The sequence below is a fragment of the Taudactylus pleione genome, unplaced genomic scaffold (assembly GCF_031769625.1).
Source record: "Taudactylus pleione unplaced genomic scaffold, aTauple2 ptg000079l, whole genome shotgun sequence".
In the NCBI taxonomy this organism is placed as follows: Eukaryota; Metazoa; Chordata; class Amphibia; order Anura; family Myobatrachidae; genus Taudactylus; species Taudactylus pleione.
In genome coordinates this window covers 4,988,955-5,012,068 of record NW_028284481.1, presented here as the reverse complement: position 1 = coordinate 5,012,068, position 23,114 = coordinate 4,988,955, and the positions used below count along the sequence as shown (strand labels likewise).

The 23,114-nt window shown below is 46.3% G+C and overlaps 1 protein-coding gene across 2 annotated transcripts in view; it reads right to left on the bottom strand.

Annotated features, from left to right (window-relative positions):
* LCLAT1 (lysocardiolipin acyltransferase 1) overlaps window positions 1-23,114 on the bottom strand; it is a 335,781-nt gene that overhangs the window by 292,184 nt on the left and 20,483 nt on the right. Inside the window, exon 3 of one of the 2 annotated variants that reach the window (XM_088467990.1) lies at window positions 16,306-16,504. The exons of the other annotated variant lie outside the window; for it this stretch is intronic. Within the exon in view, the coding sequence (XP_088324116.1) occupies window positions 16,306-16,504 (199 nt within the window). The remainder of the gene's footprint in view (window positions 1-16,305; window positions 16,505-23,114) is intronic. 2 annotated transcript variants of the gene reach the window in all.

The following is a 23,114-nucleotide window of genomic DNA, read 5'->3' as shown; positions in this document are numbered from 1 at the left end:
CAGAGTCTGTATATGGGAAACTGCGCTTATTAATGTGATATGTGACACCTGTATATCTGTGTGCTCCTGAGTCTGTATATGGGAGACTGTGCTGAGTAATGTGATATGTGACACCTGTATATCTGTGTGCTCCTGAGTCTGTATATGGGAGACTGTGCTGAGTAATGTGATATGTGACACCTGTATATCTGTGTGCTCCTGAGTCTGTATATGGGAGACTGTGCTGAGTAATGTGATATGTGACACCTGTATATCTGTGTGCTCCTGAGTCTGTATATGGGAGACTGTGCTGAGTAATGTGATATGTGACATCTGTATATCTGAGTCTGTATATGGGAGACTGCGCTGAGTAATGTGATATGTGACACCTGTATATCTGAGTCTGTATATGGGAGACTGCGCTGAGTAATGTGATATGTGACACCTGTATATCTGAGTCTGTATATGGGAGACTGCGCTGAGTAATGTGATATGTGACACCTGTATATCTGTGTGCTCCTGAGTCTGTATATGGGAGACTGTGCTGAGTAATGTGATATGTGACATCTGTATATCTGAGTCTGTATATGGGAGACTGTGCTGAGTAATGTGATATGTGATACCTGTATATCTGTGTGATCCTGAGTCTGTATATGGGAGACTGTGCTGAGTAATGTGATATGTGACACCTGTATATCTGTGTGCTCCTGAGTCTGTATATAGGAGACTGCTCTGAGTAATGTGATATGTGACTCCTGTATATCTGTGTGCCCCTGAGTCTGTATATGGAAGACTGCACTGAGTAATGTGATATGTGATACCTGTATATCTGTGTGATCCTGAGTCTGTATATGGGAGACTGTGCTGAGTAATGTGATATGTGACACCTGTATATCTGTGTGCTCCTGAGTCTGTATATGGGAGACTGTGCTGAGTAATGTGATATGTGATACCTGTATATCTGTGTGCTCCTGAGTTTGTATATGGGAGACTGCGCTGAGTAATGTGATATGTGACACCTGTATATCTGTGTGCTCCTGAGTCTGTATATGGAGACTGCGCTGAGTAATGTGATATGCGACACCTGTATATCTGTGTGCTCCTGAGTCTGTATATGGGAGACTGCGCTGAGTAATGTGATATGTGACACCTGTATATCTGTCTGCTCCTGAGTCTGTATATGGGAGACTGCGCTGAGTAATGTGATATGTGACACCTGTATATCTATGTGCTCCTGAGTCTGTATATAGAATACTGTGCTGAGTAATGTGATATGTGACACCTGTATATCTGTGTGCTCCAATATGGGAGACTGTGCTGAGTAATGTGATATGTGACACCTGTATATCTGTGTGCTCCTGAGTCTGTATATGGGAGACTGTGCTGAGTAATGTGATATGTGACACCTGTATATCTGTGTGCTCCAGAGTCTGTATATGGGAGACTGCGCTTATTAATGTGATATGTGACACCTGTATATCTGTGTGCTCCTGAGTCTGTATATGGGAGACTGTGCTGAGTAATGTGATATGTGACACCTGTATATCTGTGTGCTCCTGAGTCTGTATATGGAGACTGCGCTGAGTAATGTGATATGTGACACCTGTATATCTGTGTGCTCCTGTGTCTGTATATGGGAGACTGCGCTGAGTAATGTGATATGTGACACCTGTATATCTGTCTGCTCCTGAGTCTGTATATGGGAGACTGCGCTGAGTAATCTGATATGTGACACCTGTATATCTATGTGCTCCTGAGTCTGTATATAGGAGACTGTGCTGAGTAATGTGATATGTGACACCTGTATATCTGTGTGCTCCAATATGGGAGACTGCGCTGAGTAATGTGATATGTGACACCTGTATATTTGTGTGCTCCTGAGTCTGTATATGGGAGAGTGCACTGAGTAATGTGATATGTGACACCTGTATATTTGTGTTCTCCTGAGTCTGTATATGGGAGAGTGCGCTGAGTAATGTGATATGTGACACCTGTATATCTGTGTGCTCCTGAGTCTGTATATGGGAGACTGTGCTGAGTAATGTGATATGTGACACCTGTATATCGGTGTGCTCCAGAGTCTGTATATGGGAGACTGTGCTGAGTAATGTGATATGTGACACCTGTATATCTGTGTGCTCCTGAGTCTGTATATGGGAGACTGTGCTGAGTAATGTGATATGTGACACCTGTATATCTGTGTGCTCCTGAGTCTGTATATGGGAGACTGTGCTGAGTAATGTGATATGTGACACCTGTATATCTGTGTGCTCCTGAGTCTGTATATGGGAGACTGTGCTGAGTAATGTGATATGTGACACCTGTATATCTGTGTGCTCCTGAGTCTGTATATGGGAGACTGTGCTGAGTAATGTGATATGTGACATCTGTATATCTGAGTCTGTATATGGGAGACTGCGCTGAGTAATGTTATATGTGACACCTGTATATCTGAGTCTGTATATGGGAGACTGCGCTGAGTAATGTGATATGTGACACCTGTATATCTGAGTCTGTATATGGGAGACTGCGCTGAGTAATGTGATATGTGACACCTGTATATCTGTGTGCTCCTGAGTCTGTATATGGGAGACTGTGCTGAGTAATGTGATATGTGACATCTGTATATCTGAGTCTGTATATGGGAGACTGTGCTGAGTAATGTGATATGTGATACCTGTATATCTGTGTGATCCTGAGTCTGTATATGGGAGACTGTGCTGAGTAATGTGATATGTGACACCTGTATATCTGTGTGCTCCTGAGTCTGTATATAGGAGACTGCTCTGAGTAATGTGATATGTGACTCCTGTATATCTGTGTGCCCCTGAGTCTGTATATGGAAGACTGCACTGAGTAATGTGATATGTGACACCTGTATATCTGTGTGCTCCAATATGGGAGACTGTGCTGAGTAATGTGATATGTGACACCTGTATATCTGTGTGCTCCTGAGTCTGTATATGGGAGACTATGCTGAGTAATGTGATATGTGACACCTGTATATCTGTGTGCTCCAGAGTCTGTATATGGGAGATTGCGCTTATTAATGTGATATGTGACACCTGTATATCTGTGTGCTCCTGAGTCTGTATATGGGAGACTGTGCTGAGTAATGTGATATGTGACACCTGTATATCTGTGTGCTCCTGAGTCTGTATATGGAGACTGCGCTGAGTAATGTGATATGTGACACCTGTATATCTTTGTGCTCCTGAGTCTGTATATGGGAGACTGCGCTGAGTAATGTGATATGTGACACCTGTATATCTGTCTGCTCCTGAGTCTGTATATGGGAGACTGCGCTGAGTAATCTGATATGTGACACCTGTATATCTATGTGCTCCTGAGTCTGTATAACAAGAGATATGGTAAGAACTTACCTTTGTTATCTCTGTTTCTACGAAGTCCATAGGGTCCACAGGGTTGACCTTGGGGGTATAGGTTGGGAACCAAATCCGGGCACCACGCAGTTAAAGCTTTTAGCTCCCAGGATGCACTTGGGTCCACTCTCCCTATAACCCCACCCCCAGCCAGAGGCACCTCAGTTTGTAAGTAGCCAAAGGCCGGAGGAGGAGAAAAAAAGAGAGAAAACTGGAACACTCGATAACCATACTCACAGAAATGGGAGACGGAAAACCGGTGACCAGTCACACAGCCCATTTGAAGCCAGGTGCGTCAGGGCGGGCGCCCTGTGGACCCTATGGACTTCGTAGAAACAGAGATAACAAAGGTAAGTTCTTACCATATCTCTTGTTTTCTACTTCAGGGTCCATAGGGGGTCCACAGGGTTGACCTTGGGGATGTCCCAAAGCAGTTCAACCAAGGGAGGGGACGCTCCTGTGCTGAGAGGAGAATCCGCCGCCAAAAAGGAAGCATCCTGAGAGGCAAAGGAAAACAATGCCTAGAACCTTAAAAAGGTGTAGACAGAAGACCAGGTGGCCACCTAGCAAGGCAAACCAGCCAAGGTGCCACCGCGAGCCACCCACGAGGGTTACATGGCCCGAGAAAAAAAACAAGCAGCAACAACAGAAAGGCCTACCCATGGGTAGGCCCCTGAAGAAGACATACGAGGCCGTCCAGCCAACATATGGCCATAGGCCGGCCATCCTTTCCTGTTAAAACCAGAAATCTCAGACCACCAATAAGGAGTCCGATTTCCGTCAGGAACTTGAATGGATCACATAAATCCACAGAGGCCGGACCACAGTCAATGAGGCCACACCAGCCGAGAGGACTGGGGACTGAATGGCCGCACCATAAGTTCCAGAATAATATGGAACCTGAAAATCACTAAGAAGAAACACAGGGTGAGAGCAACTCACACCCTAACAAGATGCCCTCCAGAAGAGGGAGCCACATGAGAACGCTCCCAATTCCGACACTCACCTGGTTGATATAAACTCCCTGATAGAAAGAGAGAAAGCCAAAGCAATAGACCATGTAATGGCTATTACAACCAGCGGTTCCATTAACTTTCCCCGGAGTTAACGAAGAACCACTACTAACTCCCAAGGAGACCCTAGGGAGGACAAATGGAGGCATAATCCAGAGAACACTCCAAAGGATGAACTGGATATCAGAGCGGAGCAATTCCATAACCTAATCATACTGACAGTGTAGAGATCTGCACTGTCAGGAAGGCCAGGCCGAGGGAGAAACCCAAGCCAGCCGGAAGGAATGCCAGAAAATCTGGAAATCCTGGACACCAGAGGATCGTATTGATAGGTATAATACCATAAGAATTATGGCTGCCACAGATTGTGGTAGGTCCCAGCAAAAGCTGATCCATGTGCTCCAATCATTCCAACGATGACAACGCCATGGAAGCCGTAAGACCACTATAGGGACGTAGTCAAAGACAAACGACCCAGGTCCAAGGCAAACCCCAGGACCCTGAGACAACAGGTCTGGGTAGCGAAGCATCAGGAATGGAGTATCGATGGAGAGACTCCGAAAAACCAAGTACCCCTGACATCTGGGGCAATCAGGAGCCACCAGCAGGAAAGCATCTCTGTCTCTATTGAAACACTTCCCTCGAGGAAGAATGGAGACTGGAGAACACAGGTACGCAAATTGGAAGAACCCCTTCACCGACAAAGAGTCACTGAAGGTTGCTTCAGAATCCCCAGAGTTGGACTGTAACACCATAGTGTGATAGAGTCAGAAGGCCATGAGTGTCACCTCAGGAGGGCCCCCCCCCCCTGCTCACCAGGAGATGAAACCTCTCTTGGGGAAGAGACTAGTCCCCGGGATGCACGTCGTAACGGCTGAGGACTCCCGCTTCCCAATGGAGAGCACCCGAAATGAACACTGTCGAGATGGTCGGGAGGAGACCCTCAGACAATTCCCGAATGTATGACATACCTGACATTGCCACCCAACGAACAGTATTGCTAAAAAGGAAGCCACTGTTCTGACCCTGTCGGACTGAACTTTTTCAGGTTCACCTGGAAACAAGGGCTATGCCAGAGTGAAGCCCAAGACAGGCTAAAGTTCCAACAAGTTAATTGACAGGGTGGAATCGACAGACATCCAATTGCACTGAAATGGATGCGAACCAGACACTGTCCTTAGCAAAGAATACCCTGGACGAGATGGCCATAGTCACCCGAAAAGGGACCGACTTGCCTCCGGGGAGAGCATCATCGTTTGAACAGTGATCCGACAGAAAAAACTCGTTCCATCTGTAGATAAGCCAATTATGGAAAGGCCTGGAATGGAACTGAGCCCATTCCACCCTTCCAAAGGCAGACACTGAATAGTGGACCATGCATCCCAGAGTGTAAAGACATATGGCGACTGCGCAGACATCCATGTACTCCTAATGGAAGAGTGGAGATGCCGTCTTAAGCCAGAAGAATTCTCAGATTTTGAGAATCCAGCAGGGCTCCTAGGTGAAGAATACCCAGAGAGGGATGCAGGGAGGACTTTTTTCCCCTTGATTAAACGTCTGCACCCTGAAGAACCCACAGTCAACCAGACCCGGCTGTAAAGTACCCCGGTGATCCTGCTAAGAGCAGGAGGCCATCCAGGTACAGGAGCATTGGGATATACTGAACAGAAGAACTGTCAGAAAATCCCAAATGCTGGTAAACCCCTGTGGGGCTGAGATCAGTCCCAACAGGCAGAGCCCGAAAAATCGTAAGTGCTGTGATACAGCAAACCTCAGTCCATGCTGAGGTAAGGTCTCTGTAAGTACCCGTAGGCACGCGTCCTGTATATCCAGTGATACCATAAAGTCCCCGGGTTCCAAACATAGTATGATGGAGCATAGGGATTGCTTCCTGAACCCAGGTAGCTTTAGGAACTGGTTCGGGGAATTGAGACAGAGAATAGGCCAAAGAGGACCATTCAGCCACCGCACCAGAAAGAAAGCAGAACAACCAGTCCCTCGCTGAGAAAGTGGGGATGGCCCAATTAGCTCCGCTTACCGCAACAACTGTATAGCTTTCTGGATTTGTAAGGCCCTGTTCCGAATAAGGGCCTGCGTACCATCACATGGAAATAGGCCGCCTGAGCAAAGAGAGGGCGTACCCTCCTACCCACGTAGCCGCGGCAACTAGACACTAGTACCGGGCAAACTGAGAAATCGCCATCTCCCAGTGGTAGGCCTGTCTCGTCAGGCTGACGATATATCCGTTGGTTCAGAAGCAGGATCGGCTGGCAGTCCAGGCCTGCTCGGAACTGGATATGTCAGCCCTTGTAAAGGCCGACAGTCTATGAAAAAACAGACCTTTAGGCTGACCCAGAGGACAAAAAGACTTAATAGTCTGAGGCCCCGTAGTGAGCATAGCTGACGGCGGGAAATTTGTACTGCCACTGTCAAGGTCAGATATACCCTATAGATGGTATCTGCACCTCTGCATTCCCAGAGCGCAGCCATAGGGTATTACGGAGGATACCGTCGCAGCCGGAACTCTGAAAGTTTGGAGCTGGTATCCAATATAGGCATGTCCACCTATGACAACTGCATATATTACGTGAGCGACCAAATACACTTGAACCCCAGACGTGTTGGAGGGGAAAAACATTACAAATACATCAGCTCAGTATGCAATAGTATTACCCATCCTACCATGGCTATAGCATGGTTGGTTAACATCCCCTGAAAGCGAGTATACTGATTTCAGGCAGAGTTACCACCTACGGATCAGAAGAATCCGACCACGCAGGAATGGGATGCGTAGTAACGTCTGTAATCCGACGAGTAACACGCCCATCCACCCCAGGAGGGGCTCATGATGACCCTCAGGGAATTTGGGACAGGAGACCAAACACTGTTGTAATACCTCATATCTGGCAACAGCCAGAGTCCCGCCCTGCGATCCACCCGCTAGTCAGCAACAGGGACCCAGAATGCACGTAATACTGAGGGTGTATGATACAGGTGCAGGTCAACATTCACTCTAACCAGAATGGACCTGCTACCAGCCCGAAAGCAGGGATAATAATACTTGAGATAGGCTTCCCCCCCGTGTAAGAGGGAAAGAGCCCAAAACAGTATCCAGTTCACGGTAGAGCCAAGTGGGAAGTAACCACAGGGCGTCAACCACGCCAATTTGCGTTTCATAGAAAAACGACTTCCACCCAGGGTGGCTGTTGTGGTAATCCCTGCAAGGGGCATGACAGACTATTGTGGCACCAGGGGGAATTCATATACTCGAAAAAACCCCTGTAGGGAGCGGTAGTCTGTGTCACAGGGGAAGAGTGCAAGAAACTGCGAGATACCCTGAGATGAAAAGGGCAGTATGGTGAAGTAACCCCAAGTGAGGTACAACAATGGGGCCCGCCCGGCGATCCGCAATTAAGAGGATCCCGAGAAAACAAACAGCCCAAGGGGGTCGTGAAAGGGACCGGCACCCGATGACGCCACATACAGAACCCTTTAAGAGTTAAATCCTCCGCACTAACACCTGCAGCACATGGCTTGCAGGATAGTAAAAATGGGTGCAGTATAACGCTCTATCTCCTGGTCAGACATATCTGACCAAGCCTTGTGATCAAGCAGCGCTATACTGGTCCTGACTGAAACTAAAAATTAGCTGCAGGGACCCATTTTCAGCGTATGCAACACACAGTTCCACTCAAAATATGGCAACGTGCAGCACGCAACAGTATGTGACAAACCTCACAAATATTAACAAGTATATAAATGTGAGGTCTCAGAACCACCCCAAGTACAGCTGTATTAGGGCAGATAAGGAAAGGGATAGATATACACTGACAGGTGAGAGAATAAAGTACAGTCAGCACTAGCATAAGTCACATACAATGCAGATATACACATATATACATAAACATGTCATATAATATACTGCACTATTACACTGCATGCAACTTACCCAGATTCAGTGTCTGGGAAGGCTACAGCGCTGTGTACACTGACCTAATGGTGAGGTACGCAGGGGGACTGGACTCACTGCCATCTCCAGAGATTTCTGCTGCACCACAGAGAAAATGGCCGCTGGAGACCTCAGAAGAAGCGTGGCCCGCGGAGGAAGCAGCTCAGCGACGCCAGACTATGGATACTGAAAGGCGCGCTGAGCTGAGGGGAGGAGCCGCTATAACAGGGAAGGCTGTCTCCCCTGGCCGGCTATTAACCCCCGGGACGCCGGCTCCCTGCACCGAACACTAAGTCCCTGGTGGTCTAGTGGACACACGGGGTATGGGGGGCCCGCCGCCACTGCCGGCGCCTCCGGTCTGTCCCCAGAGACCGGAGGCACAGGACTGCATTTCAAATGCGCGGATCACCGCAAGCGGTGACCCGCGCCTTACCTGCTCCCCGTGAATCCGGCAGCAGTCCTGGGCGCCCGCAGAGTCCGGCTAGTACAGACTCTGGGGTCCCGCTGAGATCCCCAGATCTGTACTGGCGTCTCAGCGCCAGCGGGGTGACGGAGCGGCAGCTTAGACGTCCTATGGACAGTCTGACGCTGCCGCTCTGAAGAATCCAAAGGAAAAATAAAAAACTCTGTCCTTTAGAAAAAAATAAAGCTTAGGGGCTGCTAATCAGCTCCCCACTGCACTAAACGGTGACCCGACTCCGGCCGGGCACAACTTAAACTGAGGTGCCTCTGGCTGGGGGTGGGGTTATAGGGAGAGTGGACCCAAGTGCATCCTGGGAGCTAAAAGCTTTAACTGCGTGGTGCCCGGATTTGGTTCCCAACCTATACCCCCAAGGTCAACCCTGTGGACCCCCTATGGACCCTGAAGTAGAAATAGGAGACTGTGCTGAGTAATGTGATATGTGACACCTGTATATCTGTGTGCTCCAATATGGGAGACTGTGCTGAGTAATGCGATATGTGACACCTGTATATCTGTGTGCTCCTGAGTCTGTATATGGGAGACTGCTCTGAGTAATGTGATATGTGACACCTGTATATCTGTGTGCCCCTGAGTCTGTATATGGGAGACTGCGCTGAGTAATGTGATATGTGACATCTGTATATCTGTGTGCTCCTGAGTCTGTATATGGGAGACTGTGCTGAGTAATGTGATATGTGACACCTGTATATATGAGTCTGTATATGGGAGACTGCGCTGAGTAAAGTGATATGTGACATCTGTATATCTGTGTGCTCCTGAGTCTGTATATGGGAGACTGTGCTGAGTAATGTGATATGTGACACCTGTATATCTGTGTGCTCCTGAGTCTGTATATGGGAGACTGTGCTGAGTAATGTGATATGTGACACCTGTATATCTGTGTGCTCCTGAGTCTGTATATGGGAGACTGTGCTGAGTAATGTGATATGTGACACCTGTATATCTGAGTCTGTATATAGGAGACTGTGCTGAGTAATGTGATATGTGACACCTGTATATCTGTGTGCTCCAATATGGGAGACTGTGCTGAGTAATGTGATATGTGACACCTGTATATCTGTGTGCTCCTGAGTCTGTATATGGGAGACTGTGCTGAGTAATGTGATATGTGACACCTGTATATCTGTGTGCCCCTGAGTCTGTATATGGGAGACTGCGCTGAGTAATGTGATATGTGACATCTGTATATCTGTGTGCTCCTGAGTCTGTATATGGGAGACTGTGCTGAGTAATGTGATATGTGACACCTGTATATATGAGTCTGTATATGGGAGACTGCGCTGAGTAATGTGATATGTGACACCTGTATATCTGTGTGCTCCTGAGTCTGTATATGGGAGACTGCTCTGAGTAATGTGATATGTGACACCTGCATATCTGTGTGCCCCTGAGTCTGTATATGGGAGACTGCGCTGAGTAATGTGATATGTGACATCTGTATATCTGTGTGCTCCTGAGTCTGTATATGGGAGACTGTGCTGAGTAATGTGATATGTGACACCTGTATATCTGAGTCTGTATATGGGAGACTGCGCTGAGTAAAGTGATATGTGACATCTGTATATCTGTGTGCTCCTGAGTCTGTATATGGGAGACTGTGCTGAGTAATGTGATATGTGACACCTGTATATCTGAGTCTGTATATGGGAGACTGCGCTGAGTAATGTGATATGTGACACCTGTATATCTGAGTCTGTATATGGGAGACTGCGCTGAGTAATGTGATATGTGACACCTGTATATCTGAGTCTGTATATGGGAGACTGCGCTGAGTAATGCGATATGTGACATCTGTATATCTGAGTCTGTATATGGGAGACTGTGCTGAGTAATGTGATATGTGATACCTGTATATCTGTGTGATCCTGAGTCTGTATATGGGAGACTGTGCTGAGTAATGTGATATGTGACACCTGTATATCTGTGTGCTCCTGAGTCTGTATATGGGAGACTGTGTTGAGTAATGTGATATGTGATACCTGTATATCTGTGTGATCCTGAGTCTGTATATGGGAGACTGTGCTGAGTAATGTGATATGTGACACCTGTATATCTGAGTCTGTATATAGGAGACTGTGCTGAGTAATGTGATATGTGACACCTGTATATCTGTGTGCTCCAATATGGGAGACTGTGCTGAGTAATGTGATATGTGACACCTGTATATCTGTGTGCTCCTGAGTCTGTATATGGGAGACTGCTCTGAGTAATGTGATATGTGACACCTGTATATCTGTGTGCCCCTGAGTCTGTATATGGGAGACTGCGCTGAGTAATGTGATATGTGACATCTGTATATCTGTGTGCTCCTGAGTCTGTATATGGGAGACTGTGCTGAGTAATGTGATATGTGACACCTGTATATCTGAGTCTGTATATGGGAGACTGCGCTGAGTAAAGTGATATATGACATCTGTATATCTGTGTGCTCCTGAGTCTGTATATGGGAGACTGTGCTGAGTAATGTGATATGTGACATCTGTATATCTGAGTCTGTATATGGGAGACTGCGCTGAGTAATGTGATATGTGACACCTGTATATCTGAGTCTGTATAAGGGAGACTGCGCTGAGTAATGTGATATGTGACACCTGTATATCTGAGTCTGTATATGGGAGACTGCGCTGAGTAATGTGATATGTGACACCTGTATATCTGTGTGCTCCTGAGTCTGTATATGGGAGACTGTGCTGAGTAATGTGATATGTGACATCTGTATATCTGAGTCTGTATATGGGAGACTGTGCTGAGTAATGTGATATGTGACACCTGTATATCTGTGTGCTCCTGAGTCTGTATATAGGAGACTGCTCTGAGTAATGTGATATGTGACTCCTGTATATCTGTGTGATCCTGAGTCTGTATATGGGAGACTGTGCTGAGTAATGTGATATGTGACACCTGTATATCTGTGTGCTCCTGAGTCTGTATATGGGAGACTGTGCTGAGTAATGTGATATGTGATACCTGTATATCTGTGTGCTCGTGAGTCTGTATATGGGAGACTGTGCTGAGTAATGTGATATGTGACACCTGTATATCTGTGTGCTCCTGAGTCTGTATATGGGAGACTGTGCTGAGTGATGTGATATGTGAAACCTGTATATCTGTGTGCACCTGAGTCTGTATATAGGAGACTGCTCTGAGTAATGTGATATGTGACACCTGTATATCTGTGTGCTCCTAAGTCTGTATATGGGAGACTGTGCTGAGTAATGTGATATGTGACACCTGTATATCTGTGTGCTCCTGAGTCTGTATATGGAGACTGCGCTGAGTAATGTGATATGTGACACCTGTATATCTGTGTGCTCCTGAGTCTGTATATGGGAGACTGCGCTGAGTAATGTGATATGTGACACCTGTATATCTGTCTGCTCCTGAGTCTGTATATGGGAGACTGCGCTGAGTAATGTGATATGTGACACCTGTATATCTATGTGCTCCTGAGTCTGTATATAGAAGACTGTGCTGAGTAATGTGATATGTGACACCTGTATATCTGTGTGCTCCAATATGGGAGACTGTGCTGAGTAATGTGATATGTGACACATGTATATCTGTGTGCTCCTGAGTCTGTATATGGGAGACTGTGCTGAGTAATGTGATATGTGACACCTGTATATCTGTGTGCTCCAGAGTCTGTATATGGGAGACTGCGCTTATTAATGTGATATGTGACACCTGTATATCTGTGTGCTCCTGAGTCTGTATATGGGAGACTGTGCTGAGTAATGTGATATGTGACACCTGTATATCTGTGTGCTCCTGAGTCTGTATATGGAGACTGCGCTGAGTAATGTGATATGTGACACCTGTATATCTGTGTGCTCCTGTGTCTGTATATGGGAGCCTGCGCTGAGTAATGTGATATGTGACACCTGTATATCTGTCTGCTCCTGAGTCTGTATATGGGAGACTGCGCTGAGTAATCTGATATGTGACACCTGTATATCTATGTGCTCCTGAGTCTGTATATAGGAGACTGTGCTGAGTAATGTGATATGTGACACCTGTATATCTGTGTGCTCCAATATGGGAGACTGCGCTGAGTAATGTGATATGTGACACCTGTATATTTGTGTGCTCCTGAGTCTGTATATGGGAGAGTGCACTGAGTAATGTGATATGTGACACCTGTATATTTGTGTTCTCCAGAGTCTGTATATGGGAGAGTGCGCTGAGTAATGTGATATGTGACACCTGTATATCTGTGTGCTCTTGAGTCTGTATATGGGAGACTGTGCTGAGTAATGTGATATGTGACACCTGTATATCTGTGTGCTCCTGAGTCTGTATATGGGAGACTGTGCTGAGTAATGTGATATGTGACACCTGTATATCTGTGTGCTCCTGAGTCTGTATATAGGAGACTGTGCTGAGTAATGTGATATGTGACACCTGTATATCTGTGTGCTCCTGAGACTGTATATGGGAGACTGCGCTGAGTAATGTGATATGTGGCACCTGTATATCTGTGTGCTCCTGAGTCTGTATATGGGAGACTGCGCTGAGTAATGTGATATGTGGCACCTGTATATCTGTGTGCTCCTGAGTCTGTATATGGGAGACTGTGCTGAGCAATGTGATATGTGACACCTGTATATCTGTGTGCTTCTGAGTCTGTATATGGGAGACTGCGCTGAGTAATGTGATATGTGACACCTGTATATCTGTGTGCTCCAATATGGGAGAATGTGCTGAGTAATGTGATATGTGACACCTGTATATCTGTGTGCTCCAATATGGGAGACTGCGCTGAGTAATGTGATATGTGACACCTGTATATTTGTGTGCTCCTGAGTCTGTATGTGGGAGAGTGCGCTGAGTAATGTGATATGTGACACCTGTATATTTGTGTTCTCCTGAGTCTGTATATGGGAGAGTGCGCTGAGTAATGTGATATGTGACACCTGTATATCTGTGTGCTCCTGAGTCTGTATATGGGAGACTGTGCTGAGTAATGTGATATGTGACACCTGTATATCTGTGTGCTCCTGAGTCTGTATATGGGAGACTGTGCTGAGTAATGTGATATGTGAAACCTGTATATCTGTGTGCTCCTGAGTCTGTATATAGGAGACTGTGCTGAGTAATGTGATATGTGACACCTGTATATCTGTGTGCTCCTGAGTCTGTATATGGGAGACCGCGCTGAGTAATGTGATATGTGACACCTGTATATCTGTGTGCTCCTGAGACTGTATATGGGAGACCGCGCTGAGTAATGTGATATGTGACACCTGTATATCTGTGTGCTCCTGAGTCTGTATATGGGAGACTGTGCTGAGTAATGTGATATGTGACACCTGTATATCTGTGTGCTCCTGAGTCTGTATATGGGAGACTGCGCTGAGTAATGTGATACCTGTATATCTGTGTGTGCTCCTGAGTCTGTATATGGGAGACTGCGCTGAGTAATGTGATATGTGACACCTGTATATCTGTGTGCTCCTGAGTCTGTATATAGGAGACTGTGCTGAGTAATGTGATATGTGACACCTGTATTTCTGTGTGCTCCTGAGTCTGTATATGGGAGACTGTGCTGAGTAATGTGATATGTGACATCTGTATATCTGTGTGCTCCTGAGTCTGTATATAGGAGACTGTGCTGAGTAATGTGATATGTGACACCTGTATATGTGTGTGCTCCTGAGTCTGTATATGGGAGACTGCGCTGAGTAATGTGATATGTGACACCTGTATATCTGTGTGCTCCTGAGTCTGTATATGGGAGACTGTGCTGAGTAATGTGATATGTGACATCTGTATATCTGAGTCTGTATATGGGAGACTGCGCTGAGTAATGTGATATGTGACACCTGTATATCTGAGTCTGTATATGGGAGACTGCGCTGAGTAATGTGATATGTGACACCTGTATATCTGAGTCTGTATATGGGAGACTGCGCTGAGAAATGTGATATGTGAAATCTGTATATCTGTGTGCTCCTGAGTCTGTATATGGGAGACTGTGCTGAGTAATGTGATATGTGAAACCTGTATATCTGTGTGCTCCTGAGTCTGTATATGGGAGACTGTGCTGAGTAATGTGATATGTGACACCTGTATATCTGTGTGCTCCTGAGTCTGTATATGGGAGACTGCTCTGAGTAATGTGATATGTGACACCTGTATATCTGAGTCTGTATATGGGAGACTGCGCTGAGTAAAGTGATATGTGACATCTGTATATCTGTGTGCTCCTGAGTCTGTATATGGGAGACTGCGCTGAGTAATGTGATATGTGACACCTGTATATCTGTGTGCTCCTGAGTCTGTATATGGGAGACTGTGCTGAGTAATGTGATATGTGACACCTGTATATCTGTGTGCTCCTGAGTCTGTATATGGGAGACTGTGCTGAGTAATGTGATATGTGACACCTGTATATCTGTGTGCCCCTGAGTCTGTATATGGGAGACTGCGCTGAGTAATGTGATATGTGACACCTGTATATCTGTGTGCTCCTGAGTCTGTATATGGGAGACTGCGCTGAGTAATGTGATATGTGACACCTGTATATCTGTGTGCTCCTGAGTCTGTATATGGGAGACTGCGCTGAGTAATGTGATATGTGACACCTGTATATCTGTGTGCTCCAGAGTCTGTATATGGGAGACTGCGCTGAGTAATGTGATATGTGACACCTGTATATCTGTGTGCTCCAGAGTCTGTATATGGGAGACTGCGCTGAGTAATGTGATATGTGACACCTGTATATCTGTGTGCTCCAGAGTCTGTATATGGGAGACTGCGCTGAGTAATGTGATATGTGACACCTGTATATCTGTGTGCTCCTGAGTCTGAATATGGGAGACTGTGCTGAGTAATGTGATATGTGACACCTGTATGTCTGTGTGCTCCTGAGTCTGTATATGGGAGACTGTGCTGAGTAATGTGATATGTGACACCTGCATATCTGTGTGCTCCTGAGTCTGTATATGGGAGACTGTGCTGAGTAATGTGATATGTGACACCTGTATATCTGTGTGCTCCTGAGTCTGTATATAGGAGACTGTGCTGAGTAATGTGATATGTGACACCTGTATATCTGTGTGCTCCTGAGTCTGTATATGGGAGACTGTGCTGAGTAATGTGATATGTGACACCTGTATATCTGTGTGCTCCTGAGTCTGTACATAAAGTAGAACAGAACTTGGAACGAAAAAAGCTGCGGCAGCTACATCGCAGCACTTCAGATTCAGGGACTCAGTCACACACAGATATACAAATGTCACATATCAAATTAATCAGCGCAGTCTTCTGGTGCTTCCACGTGGCATCGCATTGCGACTCAGACACATTTTCGGCATAAAAAGAAAAAAAAAAAAGACGGCCAGCGCTAGCAGGGCTCACAGGACCTGGCACGCCTAGAGTGGCTTTTTAGCACGACTGCAGCAAGGACGGATTTGGACACATCTGTATACCTTAACAAGAGCCATACATAATGGAGAGGGTGACAAGTGGGTACAACATACAAACACAGGAACATACCAAAGCCTGGGACGGCTTTTAGACTGGATTTCAGGCAGATTTTTTCCAGCCTGAGGTAACTGTACCGCAGTAATCCATTCCATAGGAACATCCAGTCCAGTCTGGTCCGATGGTTCATTATAATAACACTTCGTTCTCCTGGAATAAACCCATCTCCTGTTATGACGACTTTTGCACCGAAGACGAGCTCCAGTAAGGCCTAGGGGAAAGGTGACACAACGGTCATAACGCCGGGATTACTAAACAATGGGCTAAAGTAGTCTTCATTCTAGCAACCTGTGTAGTTCCTCTTTCCTGCCTTCACACTCTGCTCTGGTGCTTCTAGCACACACTGGTCCGTATATCAGAAGTTTGTTGCATCAGCTGAGTGTGCTAGAAGCACCAGAGCAGAGTGTGACACCCAAGGCAGGAAAGAAGAACTACACTGGTTGTGACAGGTGCAGGGTGCTAGAATGGACACTACTAAAGTGTTTATAATCTTATATTTATTAAGATGCCTCAAAGACTCAGCCACAACCTCTATTTTAATGATATACACACATTATACACATACATACACTGGAGTGCCAAAAGTCATGGGATAGCAGTATGTAAAGGTAATGGTTGGTGGCGCACCATACTGCGATGTCTTGGAAATGCCCAGACCTGCATCAGTTGCAATCTGAAATCTCGGGAGTCAGTCTGAACTAGGCTAGGATCATGGCAAGGCGATGTGAATTATCGGAGTTCGAACGGGTCATGATAGTGGGACATTCCATTTCTGAAGTTGTACAGACTTTCAACATTCTTCGATCTACGATGTCACGTGTGTACCGGGAATACCTCATAGAAGGCGTTACCACCCACCGTGGACAGCGCAGTGGCAAGACAATTTTAAAAATTTACCTTAGTATGACTATTATATCTAATGCTGCCCATCCACTTAACGATGCGGGGACGACGGCATGATTACGATGCCGTCGTCTCCCGCGGGGTGAAGTGCATACACTGAACGTTCAGTGTATGCAGATCAATCATCCCCGAACATGGCAACCTGACGGCGGTCGTCAGGTTGACCATCATGTTCTGGCGATGATTGATGTTAAAACGACCAGCGGGCGCCGCGCATCGCTGGTCGTTTTTAACCTTTTACTGCCCGATTTGTGGGCGATTACCAAGCGATGGAGCGATAACGATCGTCGTTATTGCTCCATCGCTAGGTTTAATCGCCTAGTGGATGGGCAGCTTTAGTCACTGTGAAGATGACATTTGGATCTACACTGGTATAATCACTGACGCAGGATTTTGTCTGCAGTGACATTTTTTCACTTGCAATATTGAAAACACTTGTGGAGATACAGATGTGTCCTCTCATACATTTAGCCTGCTTGCACATTAAACAGCCCGTCTAGTTGCGGCATGCCGTGGCGTGACTCAGTAGCGCTGAGCGTCTTTTCGTGTGACAATTTACCTTCAAATGCATCTTATTTTGCACAGCGGTGCGAATAGATAGCACAAGCAGTTTCTGCTGATCAAAATGATATGCGGCTGATTAAAATGATATGCGGCGTGTCTATGTTCTCTGAGCGAGTGCATCTGTATGTGAAATGCTACGTTACAATGTCAGCGGCTGTGACACTGTAACGTAGCATTTCGCATGCAGATACAGGCGCAGTCACACACAGGACACAGGCATGCCACATATTTTAATCAGCAGAAACTGCTTGTGCTATTTACATAATTTTGCGAATAAGATGCATTTGGAGGTAAAAAGATGCTCAGCGCAACGGAGTCACACGGCGCTCCCGCGTTATGTGTAGCGCGACTTGTAGTGCACGGAGGATAGATGTATGTGGACACATCTGCACAGTATTTTACATGTGGGAAAAAAAATTTCGTGGAAGATCTACTATAAAGCATTATTTATATTTGTATTCTATAAATTATATTATATTATATTTTTGGAACATATGAAGTGTACCCCATAAAGAGGAGGAGGTTACTGCGATATGATGAACCATCTTACTTCTTATTTCTGCTACGCCTCCAATTGGATGTTTTATTACTGAATGGTGACGGGCGCAAATAATATAATATCTGCTACACTAGTTGACGCTATTTTCTCACTTATTTTTCTAGATTATGACTGACTGAAAAACGAGTATGACCCGTATTCAATTAGAAGCGAAAAGTCAAATGCCGGAATTTTCGCCGCCATCGCTGGTTTTGGGTGCGAAAAAGTATCGCGCTCGTCCCGGCTTATCCCCGTATTCAATTCCAAATCAGCAAAAACGGAACCCGGCGAAACTGAAATCAGCCTGACACCCCCCAAAAGATGCACTGACATGGGGGATCACTATGGGTACCCCCGGATAGCCCTGCTAAAGGTATTTGGGTTTTTTAAAAGGTCTCAATAGGCGCTATTTAGCGTCTTTCAGCGAGTGGTGAAGAATAGCATTTTGCTACTTTTTTTTGTAGTCCCATAAAATTTGGGGTACATGAAACTGGGTGATAGCAGATTTTAAAGTTGCTAATATGAAGTTTAAAAAAAACTTGAAAAATCCACCTGCTGCAACTACTTGCAATCATAAAAACACCTGGGGCATACTTGGGGACCACCACACGAGTCTATTTCGCTAGTTTTCAAGTTTGTCTCCCAACTTTGTTTTTTTTCGACCCAAAACGAAAGTAATTTTTTGAGGTGTCCTGAGGTACTTTTTTTTAAAAAAAAATTTGACACAGATTACCTTTTTGGGAAGTCTGCACCCCAAAACCCCAATTCTGCACTTTTTCTCGCCACCTATTCATAGGCGATACGTCCGATGCATTGACTTTTCACACCGGCGAAAATTCGGACTAATTGAATACGGGGACAAATGAAAAATCAACAAAAATGACGTCATCGGCGAAAAAGTATCACCGAAACTGACTTTTCGCTTCTAATTGTATACGGCCCTATATTAGAGAACGGCTAGCGCCCTTAATAAGGGGAGAGTGAAGGACTATGTTGTGAATCATCGCATGGATTACTTACTGTATGTTAATGAAAGTGTCTACTACATTCGGCAGCATGGCATCGTTAACGATAATCCCCAGATTGAGCTGAATGTTCAGACGATTGGGGATATCATTAGCGACCCGCAGGAGCGCACATCATTAATCGCCTAGTGCATACACACTGGACGATATGAACAATATATCGTTCAGCGATATCGTTATCGTTAATGGATATCGTCCAGTGTGTACGGGGCTTAACGGTCATTTTACACACAGTGCTATGAAGCAGATTGGATGCTTTGGGTAACTTCTACACTTTATCCCTCTCTGAGGCTTGGTACATCTCCCCCTTTAACTGCCAGTGTGATGGTTCTGGGACTGAAAGGCAATAGACAGTCCCTGGGGAGAACTGGACATGCTCGGCTAGTCACTGATCCCTAGGAAGGATCTGCAATACTATATCAAATAGTGGTTTTTCTAGCTCTTTACAAATGAGCACCAAACTTAAACCAAGTTGTCTTGTTATGAAGATATCGGCCTACTAATACCATTCACAAATATATAAATGTACAGATGTGTCCAGAACGCTGTCCATAATGCCTAGCAGACGAGGTTCCCTTAAGCTGGGTACACACGGACAGATACATTGGTCGATCAATTTATTGGCCAATGTATCTGCTGCCCGTTGAGCAGTGTGTACCTGCGATACGTCGGTGAACGTTGGCGTTCACCGACGTATCGCATTGGCTGTGCTGCACAGCCGATGGACAGATATGTCTGCAGACCGCCCGTACACACACAGCGGAAGCCGCGAGGAGGAGGGCGGGACACACCCCCGACCCGCCCGCCCGCCGCCAGGTCCCGCCCCCCTGGGACCCGAGGGCACAAGCAAATGATGGCCATTCAGTGTGTATAAATAACCATCATCAGCAGATATATCTGTCAGGTGTGCACCCACCTTTAGTTTTGGTAGATGAGATCGGTGGCTTTATCTGTGACAAAGGTTTTGGCTGTAAATCTAAAGTACAAGGAACACAAGGAGCTTCTAGCAGATCCTTACATTGATGCTGGTAGAATGTGGAATGTTTCATATTTTAGATTTACCTTTAGGAATGTAGTGAGTGCAAACTATTGGTTCTTTGTATTAGACATCAGAGACCATTCTCAATATTGTTGTTCAGTAGGATTACTGGCGGGGGAAGTCTGTTGTGCTTATGTTGAGCAAAAACATTCGCTCATCACGAATATAGGAAGTAAAATGCACAAAAAACAAGAGATATGGTAAGAACTTACCTTTGTTATCTCTGTTTCTACGAAGTCCATAGGGTCCACAGGGTTGACCTTGGGGTATAGGTTGGGAACCAAATCCGGGCACCACGCAGTTAAAGCTTTTAGCTCCCAGGATGCACTTGGGTCCACTCTCCCTATAACCCCACCCCCAGCCAGAGGCACCTCAGTTTGTAAGTAGCCAAAGGCCGGAGGAGGAGAAAAAAAGAGAGAAAACTGGAACACTCGATAACCATACTCACAGAAATGGGAGACGGAAAACCGGTGACCAGTCACACAGCCCATTTGAAGCCAGGTGCGTCAGGGCGGGCGCCCTGTGGACCCTATGGACTTCGTAGAAACAGAGATAACAAAGGTAAGTTCTTACCATATCTCTTGTTTTCTACTTCAGGGTCCATAGGGGGTCCACAGGGTTGACCTTGGGGATGTCCCAAAGCAGTTCAACCAAGGGAGGGGACGCTCCTGTGCTGAGAGGAGAATCCGCCGCCAAAAAGGAAGCATCCTGAGAGGCAAAGGAAAACAATGCCTAGAACCTTAAAAAGGTGTAGACAGAAGACCAGGTGGCCACCTAGCAAGGCAAACCAGCCAAGGTGCCACCGCGAGCCACCCACGAGGGTTACATGGCCCGAGAAAAAAAACAAGCAGCAACAACAGAAAGGCCTACCCATGGGTAGGCCCCTGAAGAAGACATACGAGGCCGTCCAGCCAACATATGGCCATAGGCCGGCCATCCTTTCCTGTTAAAACCAGAAATCTCAGACCACCAATAAGGAGTCCGATTTCCGTCAGGAACTTGAATGGATCACATAAATCCACAGAGGCCGGACCACAGTCAATGAGGCCACACCAGCCGAGAGGACTGGGGACTGAATGGCCGCACCATAAGTTCCAGAATAATATGGAACCTGAAAATCACTAAGAAGAAACACAGGGTGAGAGCAACTCACACCCTAACAAGATGCCCTCCAGAAGAGGGAGCCACATGAGAACGCTCCCAATTCCGACACTCACCTGGTTGATATAAACTCCCTGATAGAAAGAGAGAAAGCCAAAGCAATAGACCATGTAATGGCTATTACAACCAGCGGTTCCATTAACTTTCCCCGGAGTTAACGAAGAACCACTACTAACTCCCAAGGAGACCCTAGGGAGGACAAATGGAGGCATAATCCAGAGAACACTCCAAAGGATGAACTGGATATCAGAGCGGAGCAATTCCATAACCTAATCATACTGACAGTGTAGAGATCTGCACTGTCAGGAAGGCCAGGCCGAGGGAGAAACCCAAGCCAGCCGGAAGGAATGCCAGAAAATCTGGAAATCCTGGACACCAGAGGATCGTATTGATAGGTATAATACCATAAGAATTATGGCTGCCACAGATTGTGGTAGGTCCCAGCAAAAGCTGATCCATGTGCTCCAATCATTCCAACGATGACAACGCCATGGAAGCCGTAAGACCACTATAGGGACGTAGTCAAAGACAAACGACCCAGGTCCAAGGCAAACCCCAGGACCCTGAGACAACAGGTCTGGGTAGCGAAGCATCAGGAATGGAGTATCGATGGAGAGACTCCGAAAAACCAAGTACCCCTGACATCTGGGGCAATCAGGAGCCACCAGCAGGAAAGCATCTCTGTCTCTATTGAAACACTTCCCTCGAGGAAGAATGGAGACTGGAGAACACAGGTACGCAAATTGGAAGAACCCCTTCACCGACAAAGAGTCACTGAAGGTTGCTTCAGAATCCCCAGAGTTGGACTGTAACACCATAGTGTGATAGAGTCAGAAGGCCATGAGTGTCACCTCAGGAGGGCCCCCCCCCCCTGCTCACCAGGAGATGAAACCTCTCTTGGGGAAGAGACTAGTCCCCGGGATGCACGTCGTAACGGCTGAGGACTCCCGCTTCCCAATGGAGAGCACCCGAAATGAACACTGTCGAGATGGTCGGGAGGAGACCCTCAGACAATTCCCGAATGTATGACATACCTGACATTGCCACCCAACGAACAGTATTGCTAAAAAGGAAGCCACTGTTCTGACCCTGTCGGACTGAACTTTTTCAGGTTCACCTGGAAACAAGGGCTATGCCAGAGTGAAGCCCAAGACAGGCTAAAGTTCCAACAAGTTAATTGACAGGGTGGAATCGACAGACATCCAATTGCACTGAAATGGATGCGAACCAGACACTGTCCTTAGCAAAGAATACCCTGGACGAGATGGCCATAGTCACCCGAAAAGGGACCGACTTGCCTCCGGGGAGAGCATCATCGTTTGAACAGTGATCCGACAGAAAAAACTCGTTCCATCTGTAGATAAGCCAATTATGGAAAGGCCTGGAATGGAACTGAGCCCATTCCACCCTTCCAAAGGCAGACACTGAATAGTGGACCATGCATCCCAGAGTGTAAAGACATATGGCGACTGCGCAGACATCCATGTACTCCTAATGGAAGAGTGGAGATGCCGTCTTAAGCCAGAAGAATTCTCAGATTTTGAGAATCCAGCAGGGCTCCTAGGTGAAGAATACCCAGAGAGGGATGCAG